General features: G+C 47.4%; 1 protein-coding gene across 1 annotated transcript; it reads left to right on the top strand.

Annotated features, from left to right (window-relative positions):
• The first annotated feature begins 3,739 nt into the window (after window positions 1–3,739).
• On the top strand, window positions 3,740–9,095 carry LOC139362371 (ERV-BabFcenv provirus ancestral Env polyprotein-like). Its single transcript, XM_071093309.1, has 2 exons — window positions 3,740–4,037; window positions 6,599–9,095. Exon 2 carries the CDS (start codon window positions 7,415–7,417, stop codon window positions 8,903–8,905), a length of 1,491 nt encoding a protein of 496 aa, XP_070949410.1. The 5' UTR covers window positions 3,740–4,037; window positions 6,599–7,414; the 3' UTR covers window positions 8,906–9,095.
• Window positions 9,096–21,052: the final 11,957 nt, after the last annotated feature.

Below are 21,052 nucleotides of genomic sequence, written 5' to 3'. Positions count from 1 at the left end.
GCTCCTGTTCTCCTTACAAGCCTTACAGAAAATTCACCAGGAAATTTGGCCCAGACTACGAGAACTGTACGAGGCAGGACCTCCGCCGACGCCTCATCCGTTCCAGCCGGGAGACTGGGTCCTAGTCAAGCGCCACCGGCAAGAAACTCTTCAACCCAGGTGGAAAGGACCACTGCAAGTACTCCTGACTACTCCCACCGCTCTCAAAGTAGAAGGCATCGCTTCGTGGATCCACTACACACACGTCAAACCAGTGGACCCAACATCCGACCTTCTCGAGCCGTCTGGAGCACCGGTTACATGGACTGTAGACAAAGCTAAGAACAATCCCTTAAAGCTAACCCTGCGCCGTCACCCACATAGCCGTAACCATGTCTAGCTTGCCTATGCTTTTATGCCTTACACATCTGACTCTCCTAACTGCTGCGCCGTCTAATCCCTATGTCTGGAGGTTCTGGCTCTATGAGAACAAAACTCACCCCGGGGAAACCCCCCAAGCGGGTAAACTGCTAGCTAGTGCAGACTGCCCCCCCTCCGGGTGCAATACTCCAATTTACCTCAATTTCACTAATTTCCAAATTGCCCAACCGGGGATACCCATGATTTGTTTTGAATATGATCAGACTGAATATAATTGTAAGAATTATTGGTGGCACCAGAATGCAGGTTGCCCATACCACTATTGTAAATTGCACTCAGCCAGGGTATGGGACGAATACCCGAGAAAGTCTAACCTCCTCAGGACTCGCTACCCGACAGGGACTCCCAACATATTCACTTGGATAATAACAGATCCAGGGCACTCCCGGTGGGCATCACCCCAACATGGGGCAGTCTACTATGATGCCAGTAGTAGCTGGCCTAGTAGCCACCTGTACTTGTGGCGGAGTCTAGTCCAGATTCGACCCTTAATCCATACACAAATCCACAGACAGGAAACCAAGCTATCACAAGACTTGCAGCCCTTCTCCTGGCTAACCCTATTACAAGAAGGGCTAGCATTCGCCAACCTCACCGGTTTAGGCGACCTGTCCTCTTGCTTTATGTGTGCAACCTTAGGAAGACCACCATTAACCGCTGTTCCCCTTTCCTCCCCACCCACAAACTATATGCCAGATTCTAATTCATCAACAGTTGCAATACCTGATGTAGCCCTGTACCGTGACCCATACCAAGAGAAATACCCCTACTGTTATTCAGCATTTAGTAGCAGCCTCTGCAACCAGACGGCTACATACCCTAATAGCCCCATACGTGCTCCCCCTGGTGTGTTCTTCTGGTGTAATATGACTCTGTTAAAAACTCTGTCCAAAAGCATCTCTGACGGACAGTTGTGCATCCCTGTTACACTAGTTCCCCGACTGACCCTGCTGACCCCGGCAGAGTTCATAGGCTGGGCAGGGACTGCCCCAACTGAAACTGCGCGACATAGACGAGCAGTTTTTCTACCACTAATTGCCGGAATATCCTTAACCACCTCTGTCGTCGCAGCGGGGTTAGCAGGAGGGGCCCTACAACACTCCATGATAGAAAACGACAAGCTGTTACAACAGTTCTCTGTTGCTATGGAAGACTCTGCCTATTCCCTAGCCTCCCTTCAGCAGCAGCTCACCTCCCTAGCACAGGTCACCCTTCAAAACCGCAGAGCCTTAGACTTACTCACGGCTGAGAAAGGAGGTACCTGTATGTTCCTCAAAGAAGAATGCTGTTTCTATATAAATGAGTCAGGGTTAGTTGAGGAAAGAGTCCAACACCTACACAAACTAAGCTTAGAAATGAAAAAGCGACAATTCACTACAGCCGCTAACAATTGGTGGAGCTCTTCAATGTTTTCCCTTCTGGCACCCCTTTTAGGCCCCTAATGTCTTTACTACTTCTATTCACTATAGGCCCCTGTGTGGTAAATAAAATTTTACAATTTGTCAGAGAAAGGTTTGATACCATCCAACTAATGGTCCTCCGTAGCCATCACCAGCCTCTCCTGCACCCAGAAAGTGAGGCTACATTATAAGACTCTGGAAATCCAAGATTGGACATCCAGTTACTTATGGGAGGGGGAAATGAAAAGACACAAAGATACAAAAATGTGTACCCTCCCTTCTCCCCCCCGATGTTGCTAAACTCTTTGTTCTGCTTTCTAATCTCTGCACATACCAGAGGTTTCATAAGTTCTGTAAGTACATGTTTTTCTTTCTGAGGCCAGGTCACAAGGAATGTTTAAGTAAGATAGCCAGGTCACAAGGTGTGTTTAAGCAAGATAGCCATAAACTGGTTGTGCAACCTGATGCAATATAATTAACTGCCTTTGTGTAAAACTGCTCTTCCGCCTCAAGGGTTGTACCGAAATATCAGAAATGGCGGGAACCAATCATAGTTTGCCAAACCGCTTTGTTCAAACTCCAGCCAATCATACCTCTAATTTGTATAATGATTCTATGCCTACTTTCCTTAGACTATATAACATTGTTCGGAGCTCAGTGGGGGAGCTCTCCTGCCCGTCTCGTTTCACAAGCAAGTGAGAGCTCCAGGTTCGAACCTGTAATAAAGATCCTTGCTGCTTAGCTTTGACTCTGGACTCTGGTGGTCTTCTTCGGGGAATAAACGGTCTGGGCATAACAAATGGGGGCTCGTCCAGGATTTCCCCCAAGCCCACCAGACCCCCAAGTCAATGGATCTTAATCTGTAGGTAAGCCGGCTTTGTCACTGTCTCTGTCTTTGTCTCTGTCTGTCTCCCTGAAATTTCACGAAATCCGTAATCTGTAATCTGTATTGGTCTGTTTTATAAGTGGCATGGTCTTGGCAGACGCGCTAAAAGACAGCCACTCGGGACTGGTGGGAGACGTCCCCCAGTGCCCATCTGGGGGCCTCCATCCTTGGTTGCCCCGTCTGACTCAGGTCGGAAGTCCGACACGCGCTCGCGAAGGCTCATCATTTCTCACTGTCTGTCCGTTATTGTTAAGTGTTAAGTGTAAGTCCAAAACGAAACATAAAACCTTTTCTTCCCCTTCCAGGACCGGACCTGTCGGATACTCCCCTCTGCTTCACACTCATTTTCGTCCCTCCTTCTCTTTGTAGGAGCAGTCCAAAGATGGGCAACAACCAGAGCACGCCGCTCTCACTCCTTGTTACCAATTTTAAGGATGTGAAGGCTCGGGGGCGTAACTTAAGCGTAGAACTAAAGAAGGGAAAGCTAGTTACTTTCTGCCGTTTGGAGTGGCCCTCTTTCGGCGTAGGGTGGCCCTCCAAAGGAACATTCTGTCTCTCTATTATTACTAAGGTAAAAACTAAGATTTTCCTGCCAGGGCAGTCAGGACATCCTGATCAAATTCCTCATATTCTAGTGTGGCAAAATCTTGTGGAAGACCCACCGCCCTGGATAACTCCATTCATCCTTGAGCCTTGCAAGGTCCTAGTAATGCGACCTACAAGACAAAGGACTCCCTCTGCTCCCTCGGCCCCTGTGCTGCCAGACAGCCAGGACCCCCTAACGTTAGAACCCACATTTCCCCCACCATATCCGCACCTTATCCCACAGGACCCAGACCCCCAGGGTGGTGCTTCCGTAGAGGGAAACCGAGAAGCGGAAGCAGCCGAGAGCGAAAGTAACCTGGGGGGGCCGGCCAGCCAAACACGAGGCCGCGTACAGCGGGACCAAGCTTCCCGACTCCCTGACTCCACTATAGCCCTGCATCTCAGAGAAATAGGATCACTCGATGATACCGGGCTCTCCCGTCTCATGTATTGGCCTTTTTCCACCAGTGATTTATACAATTGGAAGTCCCAAAATGCTCGGTTCTCAGATAATCCCAAAGATCTAACCTCGTTGTTAGACAGTGTCATGTTTACTCACCAGCCGACCTGGGATGACTGTCAACAGCTCCTCCGAATCCTGTTCACAACGGAGGAGCGGGAAAGAATCCAAGTTGAGGCCAGAAAGCTGGTTCCAGGAGATGACGGCCAGCCAACTGCAAATCCTGACCTCATTAACGCGGCTTTTCCTTTGACCCGGCCCAGATGGGACTACAACACGGCAGAAGGTAGGGGACGACTGCTCATTTATCGCCAGACTCTAATGGCGGGTCTCCGGGCTGCAGCTCGCAAGCCCACCAATTTGGCTAAAGTATATTCTGTGTTACAAGGTAAGACAGAAAGCCCCGCTGTGTATTTAGAGAGATTAATGGAAGCCTTCAGACAGTTTACCCCTATGGACCCGGAAGCACCGGAAAATCAGGCAGCGGTAGTAATGTCCTTTGTAAACCAGGCAACACCAGATATTAAAAGAAAACTCCAGAAATTAGAAGGTTTAGAGGGAAAGCAGATTCAGGACCTCCTTCAGATGGCCCAGCGAGTTTATAATAATAGGGATACTCCAGAAGAAAAACAGTTCAAGGCAACCAAAGAAATGACCAAAGTCTTAGTAGCAGCTTTCCCCCAGGCAGGAAATGGCCAAAACAGAAAGCAGAAAAAGCAAGGCCCTAGGCAAGGATTAGAAAAAGATCAGTGTGCTTATTGCAAGGAACGTGGCCACTGGATTAAAGACTGCCCAAAGAAATGGAGACCAGCTAACCCTACCTCCGTACTCGTTACCCAGGACTCTGACTAGGGAGGACGGGGTTCGGACCCCCTCCCCGAACCCAGGGTAACTTTGCAAGTGGAGGGGTCCCCAGTTCGCTTCTTGGTCGATACTGGGGCGGAACTCTCAGTCCTAACCAAACCAATTGGAAAAATGTCTAAGAAAACATCCTGGGTGCACGGGGCCACAGGCATTAAAAAATACCCCTGGACAACCCAGAGGACTGTAGGCTTAGGAACGGGAAAAGTCTCCCATTCCTTCCTAGTCATCCCAGAGAGCCCCTGCCCTCTACTAGGGAGGGACTTGCTGACAAAGATGGGGGCCCAAATCCACTTTGAGCCAGAAGGGCCCAAGATAACGGATTCCCGAAACAGGCCAATATCGATCCTGACTGTCACCTTAGAAGATGAGTACCGACTCCATCAAGAGCAAAAGCCCCCCGATCAGGAAATTGACTCTTGGCTCCAGCGTTTCCCTGAAGCGTGGGCAGAAACTGGGGGCTTAGGGCTAGCTAAACATCGACCTGCCATATTTGTGGAAGTTAAACCAGGGACGGACCCGGTTCGGGTTCGGCAATATCCTATGCCCCTGGAGGCAAGAGAAGGAATTACGCCCCATATCCGCCAACTCCTAGACCAGGGAGTCCTACAGGCTTGCCACTCATCCTGGAATACTCCACTGTTACCTGTTCGTAAACCCAACAGTACGGACTACAGGCCAGTACAGGATTTAAGAGAAGTTAATAAAAGGGTCATGGACATACATCCCACTGTGCCAAATCCATACACCCTTCTGAGTGCCTTACATCCCGAAAAACAGTGGTATACCGTTCTTGATCTAAAAGACGCTTTCTTCAGCCTTCCTCTGGCTCCCAAAAGTCAAGAACTCTTTGCATTTCAATGGACGGATCCTGAGAGGGGCATCAACGGTCAGCTAACATGGACCAGACTGCCACAAGGGTTCAAGAACTCGGCAACCCTGTTTGATGAAGCCCTTCATGAAGATCTGGGTGAGTACCGGCGGCAACATCCTGAAATAACTCTTTTGCAGTATGTTGATGATCTCTTAATAGCGGCCAGGTCCCCGGAAACTTGTGTGCAAGGGACTGAGGACCTCCTGAAGACTCTGGGGGAGCTAGGCTACCGAGCCTCAGCAACAAAGGCTCAGATCTGCAAGTTGGAGGTAACTTATCTGGGGTACCTATTAAAAGGGGGGCAATGCTGGCTAACCAAAGCCCGAAAGGAAACAGTCCTACGCATCCCTAGACCTCAGTCAACATGGCAAGTGAGAGAATTCCTGGGGTCGGCAGGGTTCTGTAGGTTATGGATACCCGGATTTGCTGAGTTAGCCAAGCCCCTATACCAGGCAACAAAGGAACGGCAGCCCTTCAATTGGACAGAAGAGGCTGAGCTGGCCTTTCAGCAAATCAAAACTGCCTTGTTATCAGCCCCCGCGCTGGGGCTCCCTGATGTCTCCAAGCCCTTCCACTTATACGTGGATGAAAGTAAGGGTGTTGCAAAAGCCGTGTTAACACAGTACCTAGGCCCCTGGCAGAGGCCAGTTGCCTATTTGTCAAAAAATTAGATTCAGTAGCTGCTGGCTGGCCACCCTGCCTCCGGATAATCGCGGCGACCGCCCTAATGGTCCGAGACACTGATAAACTTATCATGGGGCAAGAGTTGCGCGTTATAACCCCGCATGCCATTGAAGGCGTCCTCCGGCAGCCGCCGGACCGATGGATGAGTAACGCCCGGCTCACCCACTATTCAAGGACTGCTATTAAACCCCCTCAGAATAACTTTTCTGCCCCCAACCTCTTTAAACCCTGCTTCACTGCTGCCAAATCCAGACTTGGACGCCCCGTCCCATGAGTGCACTGAGATACTGGCTCAGGTGCATGGGGTGCAGGAGGACCTGCAAGATCGTCCGCTCCCCGACACAGAACTCATCTGGTTCACTGATGGCAGCAGCTACGTCCACCAAGGCCAGCGGTATGCAGGAGCAGCTGTAACGTCAGAGACTGAGATACTTTTTCAGGATGGACAGAAGCGTTCCCAACTAAGAGAGAAACTGCTCAGGTTGTAGCAAAGAAAATTTTGGAAGAAATCCTCCCCAGGTATGGCTTTCCCATCCAAATAGGGTCAGACAATGGACCAGCCTTCGTTGCTAAGGTAAGTCAGGATTTGGCTTCCATTCTTGGGGCAAATTGGAAATTACATTGTGCTTATAGGCCCCAAAGCTCAGGACAGGTAGAAAGGATGAATCGGACTCTGAAGGAGACCTTAACTAAATTGACCATGGAGACTGGCGCTAATTGGGTAGTACTTCTCCCCTACGCTCTGTTCCGGGCCCTAAATACCCCTTACAGACTGGGCCTCACACCATATGAAATCATGTATGGCAGACCCCCACCCCTGGTCCCCAGTCTAAAAGATGACTTACTCAAACCTGAAACTGAAAATGTCTCTGAGCTCCTGTTCTCCTTACAAGCCTTACAGAAAATTCACCAGGAAATTTGGCCCAGACTACGAGAACTGTACGAGGCAGGACCTCCGCCGACGCCTCATCCGTTCCAGCCGGGAGACTGGGTCCTAGTCAAGCGCCACCGGCAAGAAACTCTTCAACCCAGGTGGAAAGGACCACTGCAAGTACTCCTGACTACTCCCACCGCTCTCAAAGTAGAAGGCATCGCTTCGTGGATCCACTACACACACGTCAAACCAGTGGACCCAACATCCGACCTTCTCGAGCCGTCTGGAGCACCGGTTACATGGACTGTAGACAAAGCTAAGAACAATCCCTTAAAGCTAACCCTGCGCCGTCACCCACATAGCCGTAACCATGTCTAGCTTGCCTATGCTTTTATGCCTTACACATCTGACTCTCCTAACTGCTGCGCCGTCTAATCCCTATGTCTGGAGGTTCTGGCTCTATGAGAACAAAACTCACCCCGGGGAAACCCCCCAAGCGGGTAAACTGCTAGCTAGTGCAGACTGCCCCCCCTCCGGGTGCAATACTCCAATTTACCTCAATTTCACTAATTTCCAAATTGCCCAACCGGGGATACCCATGATTTGTTTTGAATATGATCAGACTGAATATAATTGTAAGAATTATTGGTGGCACCAGAATGCAGGTTGCCCATACCACTATTGTAAATTGCACTCAGCCAGGGTATGGGACGAATACCCGAGAAAGTCTAACCTCCTCAGGACTCGCTACCCGACAGGGACTCCCAACATATTCACTTGGATAATAACAGATCCAGGGCACTCCCGGTGGGCATCACCCCAACATGGGGCAGTCTACTATGATGCCAGTAGTAGCTGGCCTAGTAGCCACCTGTACTTGTGGCGGAGTCTAGTCCAGATTCGACCCTTAATCCATACACAAATCCACAGACAGGAAACCAAGCTATCACAAGACTTGCAGCCCTTCTCCTGGCTAACCCTATTACAAGAAGGGCTAGCATTCGCCAACCTCACCGGTTTAGGCGACCTGTCCTCTTGCTTTATGTGTGCAACCTTAGGAAGACCACCATTAACCGCTGTTCCCCTTTCCTCCCCACCCACAAACTATATGCCAGATTCTAATTCATCAACAGTTGCAATACCTGATGTAGCCCTGTACCGTGACCCATACCAAGAGAAATACCCCTACTGTTATTCAGCATTTAGTAGCAGCCTCTGCAACCAGACGGCTACATACCCTAATAGCCCCATACGTGCTCCCCCTGGTGTGTTCTTCTGGTGTAATATGACTCTGTTAAAAACTCTGTCCAAAAGCATCTCTGACGGACAGTTGTGCATCCCTGTTACACTAGTTCCCCGACTGACCCTGCTGACCCCGGCAGAGTTCATAGGCTGGGCAGGGACTGCCCCAACTGAAACTGCGCGACATAGACGAGCAGTTTTTCTACCACTAATTGCCGGAATATCCTTAACCACCTCTGTCGTCGCAGCGGGGTTAGCAGGAGGGGCCCTACAACACTCCATGATAGAAAACGACAAGCTGTTACAACAGTTCTCTGTTGCTATGGAAGACTCTGCCTATTCCCTAGCCTCCCTTCAGCAGCAGCTCACCTCCCTAGCACAGGTCACCCTTCAAAACCGCAGAGCCTTAGACTTACTCACGGCTGAGAAAGGAGGTACCTGTATGTTCCTCAAAGAAGAATGCTGTTTCTATATAAATGAGTCAGGGTTAGTTGAGGAAAGAGTCCAACACCTACACAAACTAAGCTTAGAAATGAAAAAGCGACAATTCACTACAGCCGCTAACAATTGGTGGAGCTCTTCAATGTTTTCCCTTCTGGCACCCCTTTTAGGCCCCTAATGTCTTTACTACTTCTATTCACTATAGGCCCCTGTGTGGTAAATAAAATTTTACAATTTGTCAGAGAAAGGTTTGATACCATCCAACTAATGGTCCTCCGTAGCCATCACCAGCCTCTCCTGCACCCAGAAAGTGAGGCTACATTATAAGACTCTGGAAATCCAAGATTGGACATCCAGTTACTTATGGGAGGGGGAAATGAAAAGACACAAAGATACAAAAATGTGTACCCTCCCTTCTCCCCCCCGATGTTGCTAAACTCTTTGTTCTGCTTTCTAATCTCTGCACATACCAGAGGTTTCATAAGTTCTGTAAGTACATGTTTTTCTTTCTGAGGCCAGGTCACAAGGAATGTTTAAGTAAGATAGCCAGGTCACAAGGTGTGTTTAAGCAAGATAGCCATAAACTGGTTGTGCAACCTGATGCAATATAATTAACTGCCTTTGTGTAAAACTGCTCTTCCGCCTCAAGGGTTGTACCGAAATATCAGAAATGGCGGGAACCAATCATAGTTTGCCAAACCGCTTTGTTCAAACTCCAGCCAATCATACCTCTAATTTGTATAATGATTCTATGCCTACTTTCCTTAGACTATATAACATTGTTCGGAGCTCAGTGGGGGAGCTCTCCTGCCCGTCTCGTTTCACAAGCAAGTGAGAGCTCCAGGTTCGAACCTGTAATAAAGATCCTTGCTGCTTAGCTTTGACTCTGGACTCTGGTGGTCTTCTTCGGGGAATAAACGGTCTGGGCATAACAAATGGGGGCTCGTCCAGGATTTCCCCCAAGCCCACCAGACCCCCAAGTCAATGGATCTTAATCTGTAGGTAAGCCGGCTTTGTCACTGTCTCTGTCTTTGTCTCTGTCTGTCTCCCTGAAATTTCACGAAATCCGTAATCTGTAATCTGTATTGGTCTGTTTTATAAGTGGCATGGTCTTGGCAGACGCGCTAAAAGACAGCCACTCGGGACTGGTGGGAGACGTCCCCCAGTGCCCATCTGGGGGCCTCCATCCTTGGTTGCCCCGTCTGACTCAGGTCGGAAGTCCGACACGCGCTCGCGAAGGCTCATCATTTCTCACTGTCTGTCCGTTATTGTTAAGTGTTAAGTGTAAGTCCAAAACGAAACATAAAACCTTTTCTTCCCCTTCCAGGACCGGACCTGTCGGATACTCCCCTCTGCTTCACACTCATTTTCGTCCCTCCTTCTCTTTGTAGGAGCAGTCCAAAGATGGGCAACAACCAGAGCACGCCGCTCTCACTCCTTGTTACCAATTTTAAGGATGTGAAGGCTCGGGGGCGTAACTTAAGCGTAGAACTAAAGAAGGGAAAGCTAGTTACTTTCTGCCGTTTGGAGTGGCCCTCTTTCGGCGTAGGGTGGCCCTCCAAAGGAACATTCTGTCTCTCTATTATTACTAAGGTAAAAACTAAGATTTTCCTGCCAGGGCAGTCAGGACATCCTGATCAAATTCCTCATATTCTAGTGTGGCAAAATCTTGTGGAAGACCCACCGCCCTGGATAACTCCATTCATCCTTGAGCCTTGCAAGGTCCTAGTAATGCGACCTACAAGACAAAGGACTCCCTCTGCTCCCTCGGCCCCTGTGCTGCCAGACAGCCAGGACCCCCTAACGTTAGAACCCACATTTCCCCCACCATATCCGCACCTTATCCCACAGGACCCAGTCCCCCAGGGTGGTGCTTCCGTAGAGGGAAACCGAGAAGCGGAAGCAGCCGAGAGCGAAAGTAACCTGGGGGGGCCGGCCGGCCGAACACGAGGCCGCGTACAGCGGGACCAAGCTTCCCGACTCCCTGACTCCACTGTAGCCCTGCCTCTCAGAGAAATAGGATCGCTCGATGATACCGGGCTCTCCCGTCTCATGTATTGGCCTTTTTCCACCAGTGATTTATACAATTGGAAGTCCCAAAATGCTCGGTTCTCAGATAATCCCAAAGATCTAACCTCGTTGTTAGACAGTGTCATGTTTACTCACCAGCCGACCTGGGATGACTGTCAACAGCTCCTCCGAATCCTGTTCACAACGGAGGAGCGGGAAAGAATCCAAGTTGAGGCCAGAAAGCTGGTTCCAGGAGATGACGGCCAGCCAACTGCAAATCCTGACCTCATTAACGCGGCTTTTCCTTTGACCCGGCCCAGATGGGACTACAACACGGCAGAAGGTAGGGGACGACTGCTCATTTATCGCCAGACTCTAATGGCGGGTCTCCGGGCTGCAGCTCGCAAGCCCACCAATTTGGCTAAAGTATATTCTGTGTTACAAGGTAAGACAGAAAGCCCCGCTGTGTATTTAGAGAGATTAATGGAAGCCTTCAGACAGTTTACCCCTATGGACCCGGAAGCACCGGAAAATCAGGCAGCGGTAGTAATGTCCTTTGTAAACCAGGCAACACCAGATATTAAAAGAAAACTCCAGAAATTAGAAGGTTTAGAGGGAAAGCAGATTCAGGACCTCCTTCAGATGGCCCAGCGAGTTTATAATAATAGGGATACTCCAGAAGAAAAACAGTTCAAGGCAACCAAAGAAATGACCAAAGTCTTAGTAGCAGCTTTCCCCCAGGCAGGAAATGGCCAAAACAGAAAGCAGAAAAAGCAAGGCCCTAGGCAAGGATTAGAAAAAGATCAGTGTGCTTATTGCAAGGAACGTGGCCACTGGATTAAAGACTGCCCAAAGAAACGGAGACCAGCTAACCCTACCTCCGTACTCGTTACCCAGGACTCTGACTAGGGAGGACGGGGTTCGGACCCCCTCCCCGAACCCAGGGTAACTTTGCAAGTGGAGGGGTCCCCAGTTCGCTTCTTGGTCGATACTGGGGCGGAACTCTCAGTCCTAACCAAACCAATTGGAAAAATGTCTAAGAAAACATCCTGGGTGCACGGGGCCACAGGCATTAAAAAATACCCCTGGACAACCCAGAGGACTGTAGGCTTAGGAACGGGAAAAGTCTCCCATTCCTTCCTAGTCATCCCAGAGAGCCCCTGCCCTCTACTAGGGAGGGACTTGCTGACAAAGATGGGGGCCCAAATCCACTTTGAGCCAGAAGGGCCCAAGATAACGGATTCCCGAAACAGGCCAATATCGATCCTGACTGTCACCTTAGAAGATGAGTACCGACTCCATCAAGAGCAAAAGCCCCCCGATCAGGAAATTGACTCTTGGCTCCAGCGTTTCCCTGAAGCGTGGGCAGAAACTGGGGGCTTAGGGCTAGCTAAACATCGACCTGCCATATTTGTGGAAGTTAAACCAGGGACGGACCCGGTTCGGGTTCGGCAATATCCTATGCCCCTGGAGGCAAGAGAAGGAATTACGCCCCATATCCGCCAACTCCTAGACCAGGGAGTCCTACAGGCTTGCCACTCATCCTGGAATACTCCACTGTTACCTGTTCGTAAACCCAACAGTACGGACTACAGGCCAGTACAGGATTTAAGAGAAGTTAATAAAAGGGTCATGGACATACATCCCACTGTGCCAAATCCATACACCCTTCTGAGTGCCTTACATCCCGAAAAACAGTGGTATACCGTTCTTGATCTAAAAGACGCTTTCTTCAGCCTTCCTCTGGCTCCCAAAAGTCAAGAACTCTTTGCATTTCAATGGACGGATCCTGAGAGGGGCATCAACGGTCAGCTAACATGGACCAGACTGCCACAAGGGTTCAAGAACTCGGCAACCCTGTTTGATGAAGCCCTTCATGAAGATCTGGGTGAGTACCGGCGGCAACATCCTGAAATAACTCTTTTGCAGTATGTTGATGATCTCTTAATAGCGGCCAGGTCCCCGGAAACTTGTGTGCAAGGGACTGAGGACCTCCTGAAGACTCTGGGGGAGCTAGGCTACCGAGCCTCAGCAACAAAGGCTCAGATCTGCAAGTTGGAGGTAACTTATCTGGGGTACCTATTAAAAGGGGGGCAATGCTGGCTAACCAAAGCCCGAAAGGAAACAGTCCTACGCATCCCTAGACCTCAGTCAACATGGCAAGTGAGAGAATTCCTGGGGTCGGCAGGGTTCTGTAGGTTATGGATACCCGGATTTGCTGAGTTAGCCAAGCCCCTATACCAGGCAACAAAGGAACGGCAGCCCTTCAATTGGACAGAAGAGGCTGAGCTGGCCTTTCAGCAAATCAAAACTGCCTTGTTATCAGCCCCCGCGCTGGGGCTCCCTGATGTCTCCAAGCCCTTCCACTTATACGTGGATGAAAGTAAGGGTGTTGCAAAAGCCGTGTTAACACAGTACCTAGGCCCCTGGCAGAGGCCAGTTGCCTATTTGTCAAAAAATTAGATTCAGTAGCTGCTGGCTGGCCACCCTGCCTCCGGATAATCGCGGCGACCGCCCTAATGGTCCGAGACACTGATAAACTTATCATGGGGCAAGAGTTGCGCGTTATAACCCCGCATGCCATTGAAGGCGTCCTCCGGCAGCCGCCGGACCGATGGATGAGTAACGCCCGGCTCACCCACTATTCAAGGACTGCTATTAAACCCCCTCAGAATAACTTTTCTGCCCCCAACCTCTTTAAACCCTGCTTCACTGCTGCCAAATCCAGACTTGGACGCCCCGTCCCATGAGTGCACTGAGATACTGGCTCAGGTGCATGGGGTGCAGGAGGACCTGCAAGATCGTCCGCTCCCCGACACAGAACTCATCTGGTTCACTGATGGCAGCAGCTACGTCCACCAAGGCCAGCGGTATGCAGGAGCAGCTGTAACGTCAGAGACTGAGATACTTTTTCAGGATGGACAGAAGCGTTCCCAACTAAGAGAGAAACTGCTCAGGTTGTAGCAAAGAAAATTTTGGAAGAAATCCTCCCCAGGTATGGCTTTCCCGTCCAAATAGGGTCAGACAATGGACCAGCCTTCGTTGCTAAGGTAAGTCAGGATTTGGCTTCCATTCTTGGGGCAAATTGGAAATTACATTGTGCTTATAGGCCCCAAAGCTCAGGACAGGTAGAAAGGATGAATCGGACTCTAAAGGAGACCTTAACTAAATTGACCATGGAGACTGGCGCTAATTGGGTAGTACTTCTCCCCTACGCTCTGTTCCGGGCCCTAAATACCCCTTACAGACTGGGCCTCACACCATATGAAATCATGTATGGCAGACCCCCACCCCTGGTCCCCAGTCTAAAAGATGACTTACTCAAACCTGAAACTGAAAATGTCTCTGAGCTCCTGTTCTCCTTACAAGCCTTACAGAAAATTCACCAGGAAATTTGGCCCAGACTACGAGAACTGTACGAGGCAGGACCTCCGCCGACGCCTCATCCGTTCCAGCCGGGAGACTGGGTCCTAGTCAAGCGCCACCGGCAAGAAACTCTTCAACCCAGGTGGAAAGGACCACTGCAAGTACTCCTGACTACTCCCACCGCTCTCAAAGTAGAAGGCATCGCTTCGTGGATCCACTACACACACGTCAAACCAGTGGACCCAACATCCGACCTTCTCGAGCCGTCTGGAGCACCGGTTACATGGACTGTAGACAAAGCTAAGAACAATCCCTTAAAGCTAACCCTGCGCCGTCACCCACATAGCCGTAACCATGTCTAGCTTGCCTATGCTTTTATGCCTTACACATCTGACTCTCCTAACTGCTGCGCCGTCTAATCCCTATGTCTGGAGGTTCTGGCTCTATGAGAACAAAACTCACCCCGGGGAAACCCCCCAAGCGGGTAAACTGCTAGCTAGTGCAGACTGCCCCCCCTCCGGGTGCAATACTCCAATTTACCTCAATTTCACTAATTTCCAAATTGCCCAACCGGGGATACCCATGATTTGTTTTGAATATGATCAGACTGAATATAATTGTAAGAATTATTGGTGGCACCAGAATGCAGGTTGCCCATACCACTATTGTAAATTGCACTCAGCCAGGGTATGGGACGAATACCCGAGAAAGTCTAACCTCCTCAGGACTCGCTACCCGACAGGGACTCCCAACATATTCACTTGGATAATAACAGATCCAGGGCACTCCCGGTGGGCATCACCCCAACATGGGGCAGTCTACTATGATGCCAGTAGTAGCTGGCCTAGTAGCCACCTGTACTTGTGGCGGAGTCTAGTCCAGATTCGACCCTTAATCCATACACAAATCCACAGACAGGAAACCAAGCTATCACAAGACTTGCAGCCCTTCTCCTGGCTAACCCTATTACAAGAAGGGCTAGCATTCGCCAACCTCACCGGTTTAGGCGACCTGTCCTCTTGCTTTATGTGTGCAACCTTAGGAAGACCACCATTAACCGCTGTTCCCCTTTCCTCCCCACCCACAAACTATATGCCAGATTCTAATTCATCAACAGTTGCAATACCTGATGTAGCCCTGTACCGTGACCCATACCAAGAGAAATACCCCTACTGTTATTCAGCATTTAGTAGCAGCCTCTGCAACCAGACGGCTACATACCCTAATAGCCCCATACGTGCTCCCCCTGGTGTGTTCTTCTGGTGTAATATGACTCTGTTAAAAACTCTGTCCAAAAGCATCTCTGACGGACAGTTGTGCATCCCTGTTACACTAGTTCCCCGACTGACCCTGCTGACCCCGGCAGAGTTCATAGGCTGGGCAGGGACTGCCCCAACTGAAACTGCGCGACATAGACGAGCAGTTTTTCTACCACTAATTGCCGGAATATCCTTAACCACCTCTGTCGTCGCAGCGGGGTTAGCAGGAGGGGCCCTACAACACTCCATGATAGAAAACGACAAGCTGTTACAACAGTTCTCTGTTGCTATGGAAGACTCTGCCTATTCCCTAGCCTCCCTTCAGCAGCAGCTCACCTCCCTAGCACAGGTCACCCTTCAAAACCGCAGAGCCTTAGACTTACTCACGGCTGAGAAAGGAGGTACCTGTATGTTCCTCAAAGAAGAATGCTGTTTCTATATAAATGAGTCAGGGTTAGTTGAGGAAAGAGTCCAACACCTACACAAACTAAGCTTAGAAATGAAAAAGCGACAATTCACTACAGCCGCTAACAATTGGTGGAGCTCTTCAATGTTTTCCCTTCTGGCACCCCTTTTAGGCCCCTAATGTCTTTACTACTTCTATTCACTATAGGCCCCTGTGTGGTAAATAAAATTTTACAATTTGTCAGAGAAAGGTTTGATACCATCCAACTAATGGTCCTCCGTAGCCATCACCAGCCTCTCCTGCACCCAGAAAGTGAGGCTACATTATAAGACTCTGGAAATCCAAGATTGGACATCCAGTTACTTATGGGAGGGGGAAATGAAAAGACACAAAGATACAAAAATGTGTACCCTCCCTTCTCCCCCCCGATGTTGCTAAACTCTTTGTTCTGCTTTCTAATCTCTGCACATACCAGAGGTTTCATAAGTTCTGTAAGTACATGTTTTTCTTTCTGAGGCCAGGTCACAAGGAATGTTTAAGTAAGATAGCCAGGTCACAAGGTGTGTTTAAGCAAGATAGCCATAAACTGGTTGTGCAACCTGATGCAATATAATTAACTGCCTTTGTGTAAAACTGCTCTTCCGCCTCAAGGGTTGTACCGAAATATCAGAAATGGCGGGAACCAATCATAGTTTGCCAAACCGCTTTGTTCAAACTCCAGCCAATCATACCTCTAATTTGTATAATGATTCTATGCCTACTTCCCTTAGACTATATAACATTGTTCGGAGCTCAGTGGGGGAGCTCTCCTGCCCGTCTCGTTTCACAAGCAAGTGAGAGCTCCAGGTTCAAACCTGTAATAAAGATCCTTGCTGCTTAGCTTTGACTCTGGACTCTGGTGGTCTTCTTCGGGGAATAAACGGTCTGGGCATAACAAGCTGTGGTGCTTGATCACCGATACCAGCCAACCTCATAGCTCACCCGCAAAGCTGAGGTGATTACCTTCAGAAGCATGGTGGGCAGTTCAACCTAGCTTGAATCACTAGATTGCTAGCCTACCTGCTCAGCCTCAGAGCCCATCCAAACCACTCTGGGAGATAACTGCCTTCACCCATTTTGGAGAAGCTAATGGACTAGACCAGTATGACCTGGGAAGCCAAGAAGCAGCTACACTCAGTTAAGAAGCACTCCCAATGACCCTACTATCACAGAGACGTTCATCTTCATGTATTTCCGGGAAGTGTAGGGACTAAATCAAGTTGATCTGGAAAGTCAAGCAGTTCCTCTCAACCAAATTGACCCTGCCCAGGCAGGGAGATTCCCATCTCTGCACATTTTGGAAAAGCATAGGGGTAGACTTACTTATCTTGGGAGTCTGACAGCCACTCAAATCAGCCAAAACCTCACCCCATAGCAGCACACTGACATGGAGGCAATCCTCAGTCATCCATTTCTAAGCAGCATAGCCTCTGGTTCTGTCTGTTTCAAGATGTAAATTTTGACTTACCCTAGCCTGCACCTCTACCAAACTGCAGATTGTGAAGAACAAAGTTACACAGCCAGGGAATAGATCGTGTGACTGCCCTGACCAGAAGCCATTGCAGTATCTATCTAGCATCTCTGCCTCAGAGCAGAGCCCAGCCAGTAGTTTAAGCAGACTGGAACGCCCAGCCAGCAGCCCCACCCAATATCACATTAAGGACAATGGCCCAGCAAACTAGAGAACTCCAAACAAGATCTGCCTGCCTTGGGTCATCACTAGCTGCTCTTCTAAATCACTGGCTAGACTAAACAATGAAGAAGTATCACTGCCAAAAGACATTCGTAAAGGCCAGAAATAGAGGGCTAGCTCCCCAAATGTGCAGACGGCAATGCAAGGATAGATGGATTATAAAAATCAGAGAATCACGACACCGCCAAAAGAAATAAATAAAGCTCCAATAATTAACCCCGAAGAAATGGATATCTATAATATGACTGAAAAAAAAATTAGAATAATATTCAAGAAAGTTTAGTGAACTATAATTATATAGTGATAGAAAATTCAGTAAAATTTAGAAAACACTACATGAAAAAGTAAGAAGTTTGGCAAATATGTGAAACAATTTTTTTTAAGCCAAACAGCCATCCTAGTGATGAAATGACTAAACTGAAAAATATTAATAGAAAGCTTTAATATCAGGCTTAAGAGAAGAAGGAATCAGTGAATTGGAAAATACACAATTAAAATTATGCAGTCAAAGAAGTAAAAAGATTAAAGACCGAAAAATAATGAAAAAGCCTACAGAATTTTGGGACACCATCAAGAGACCAAAATTTTGCATAAGAAGAGTTGCAGAAGTATAAAAAAGAGAAAAAAGACCAGAAAGCATAAGAAAAGAAATAATGACTTTTCTCACCTGGTAGAATTCGGCTGTGAATCCGTCTGGTCCTGGACCTTTTTTAGTTGGTAGGCTATTAATTATTACCTCAATTTCAGAGCCTGTTATTGGTCTATTCAGAGATTCAACTTATTCCTGGATTAGTCTTGGGATGTGTATGTGTCCAGGAATTTATCCATTTCTTCTAGATTTTCTAGTTTATTTGCATAAAGATGTTTATAGTATTCTCTGATGGTAGTTTGTATTTTTGTGGGATTGGTGGTGATATCCCCTTTATCAGTTTTTATTGCGTCTATTTGATTCTTCTCTCTTTTCTCTTTATTAGTCTTACTAGCGGTCTATTTTGTTGATCTTTTCAAAAAACCAGATCCTTGATTCATTGACTTTTTGGAGGGTTTTTTGTGTCTCTGTTTCCTTCAGTTCTGCTCTGATCTTAGTTATTTCTTGCTTTCTGCTAGCTTTTGAATGTGTTGGCTCTTGCTTCTCTAGTTCTTTTAATTGTGAGTCCATTTTAGATATTTCCTGCTTTCTCTTGTGGTCATTTAGTGCTATAAATTTCCATCTACACACTGCTTTAAATGTGTCCCAGAGATTCTGTTATGTTGTGTCTTTGTTCTTGCTGGTTTCAAAGAACATCTTTATCTCTGCCGTCATTTTGTTATTTACCCAGTAGTCATTCAGGAGGTGGTTGTTCAGTTTTCATGTAGTTGAGCGGGTTTGAGTGAGTTTCTTAATCCTAAATTCTAGTTTAATTGCACTGTGGTCTGAGAGACAGTTGGTTAAAATTTCTGTTCTTTTACATTTGCTGAGTGTTTTACTACCAAATATGTGGTCAGTTTTGGAATAAGTGAGGTGTAGTGCTGAGAAGAATGTATATTCTGTTGATTTGGGATGGAGAGTTCTGTAGATGTCTATTAGGTCTGCTTGGTGCAGAACTGAGTTCAAGTCCTGGATATCCTTGTTAACTTTCTGAATCATGGATCTGTCTAATGTTGACAGTGGGGTGTCAAAGTCTCCCATTATTATTGTCTAGGAGTCAAAGTCTCTTTGTAGGTCTCTAAGGACTTGTTTTATGAATCTGGGTGCTCCTGTTTTGGGTGGATATATATTTAGGATAGTTAGCTCTTCTTGTTGAATTGATCCCTTTACCATGATGTAATGGCCTTCTTTGTCTCTTTTTATCTTTGTTGGTTTAAAGTCTGTTTTATCAGAGACTAGAATTGCAACCCCTGCCTTTCTTTATTTTCCATTTGCTTGGTAGATCTTCCTCCATCCCTTTATTTTGAGCCTATGTGTGTCTCTGCATGTGAGATGGCTTTCCTGAATACAGCACACTGATGGGTCTTGACTCTATCCAATTTGCCAGTCTGTGTCTTTTAATTGGATCATTTAGCCCATTTACATTTAAGGTTAATATTGTTATGTGTGAATTTGATCCTGACATTATGATATTAGCTGGTTATTTTGCTCATTAGTTGATGCAGTTTCTTCCTAGCATTGATGGTCTCTACAATTTGGCATGTTTTTGCAGTGGCTGGTACCGGTTTTTCCTTTCCATGTTGAGTGCTTCCTTCAGGATCTCTTGTAGGGCAGGCCTGGTGGTGACAAAATTTCTCAGCATTTGTTTGTCTGTAAAGGATTTTATTTCTCCTTCACTTATGAAGCTTAGTTTGTCTGGATATGAAATTCTGGATTGAAAATTCTTTTCTTTAAGAATGGTGAATATTGGCCCCCACGCTCTTCTGGCTTGTAGAGTTTCCCCCGAGAGATCCGCTGTTGGTCTAATGGGCTTCCCTTTGTGGGTAACCCGACCTTTCTCTCTGGCTGCCCTTAACATTTTTTCCTTCATTTCAACCTTGGTGAATCTGACAATTATGTGTCTTGGAGTTGCTCTTCTCGAGGATTATCTTTGTAGCATTCTCTGTATTTCCTGAATTTGAATGTTGGCCTGCCTTGCTAGGTTGGGGAAGTTCTCCTGGATAATATCCTGAACAGTGTTTTCCAACTTGGGTCCATTCTCACCATCACTTTCAGGTACACCAATCAGACGTAGATTTGGTCTTTTCACATAGTACTATATTTCTTGGAGGCTTTGTTCATTTCTCTTTATTCTTTTTTCTCGAAACTTCTCTTCTTGCTTCATTTCATTCATTTGATCTTCCATCTCTGATACCCTTTCTTCCAGTTGATCGAATAGGCTACTAAAACTTGTGCATTCGTCACGTAGTTCTCGTGCCATGGTTCTCAGCTCCATCAGGTCCTTTAAGGACTTCTCTGCATTGGTTATTCTAGTTAGCCATTTGTCTTATCGTTTTTCAAGGTTTTTAACTTCTTTGCAATGGGTTCTAACTTCCTCCTTTAGCTTGGATAAGTTTGAACGTCTGAAGCATCCTTCTCTCAACTCAGCTACAGTAATCAAAACGGTATGGTACTAGTACCAAAACAGAGATATAGACCAATGGAACAGAACAGAGGCCTCAGAAATAATACTACACATCTACAACTATCTGATCTTTGACAAACCTGACAAAAACAAGAAATGGGGAAAGGATTCCCTATTTAACAAATGGAACTGGGAAAACTGGCTAGCCATAGGTAGAAAGCTGAAACTGGATCCCTTCCTTACACCTTATACGAAAATTAATTCAAGATGGATTCAAGACTTAAATGTTAGACCTAAAACCATAAAAACCCTAGAAGAAAAACTAGGCAATACCATTCAGGACATAGGCATGGGCAAGGATTTCATGTCTAAAACACCAAAAGCAATGGCAACAAAAGCCAAAATTGACAAATGGGATCTAATTAAACTAAAGAGCTTCTGCATAGCAAAAGAAACTACCATTAGAGTGAACAGGCAACCTACAGAATGGGAGAAAATTTTTGCAATCTACTCATCTGAC

Source organism: Macaca nemestrina, chromosome 3 (assembly GCF_043159975.1).
Source record: "Macaca nemestrina isolate mMacNem1 chromosome 3, mMacNem.hap1, whole genome shotgun sequence".
NCBI classification, from domain to species: domain Eukaryota; kingdom Metazoa; phylum Chordata; class Mammalia; order Primates; family Cercopithecidae; genus Macaca; species Macaca nemestrina.
The sequence above is the reverse complement of the archived record's forward strand: the minus strand, read 5'-3'. Positions and strand labels throughout refer to the sequence as shown.

Bases quoted from the DNA above. Each gene is read 5' to 3' on its own strand.
- LOC139362371 (XM_071093309.1), top strand. From the start codon at position 7,415: ATGTCTAGCTTGCCTATGCTTTTATGCCTTACACATCTGACTCTCCTA.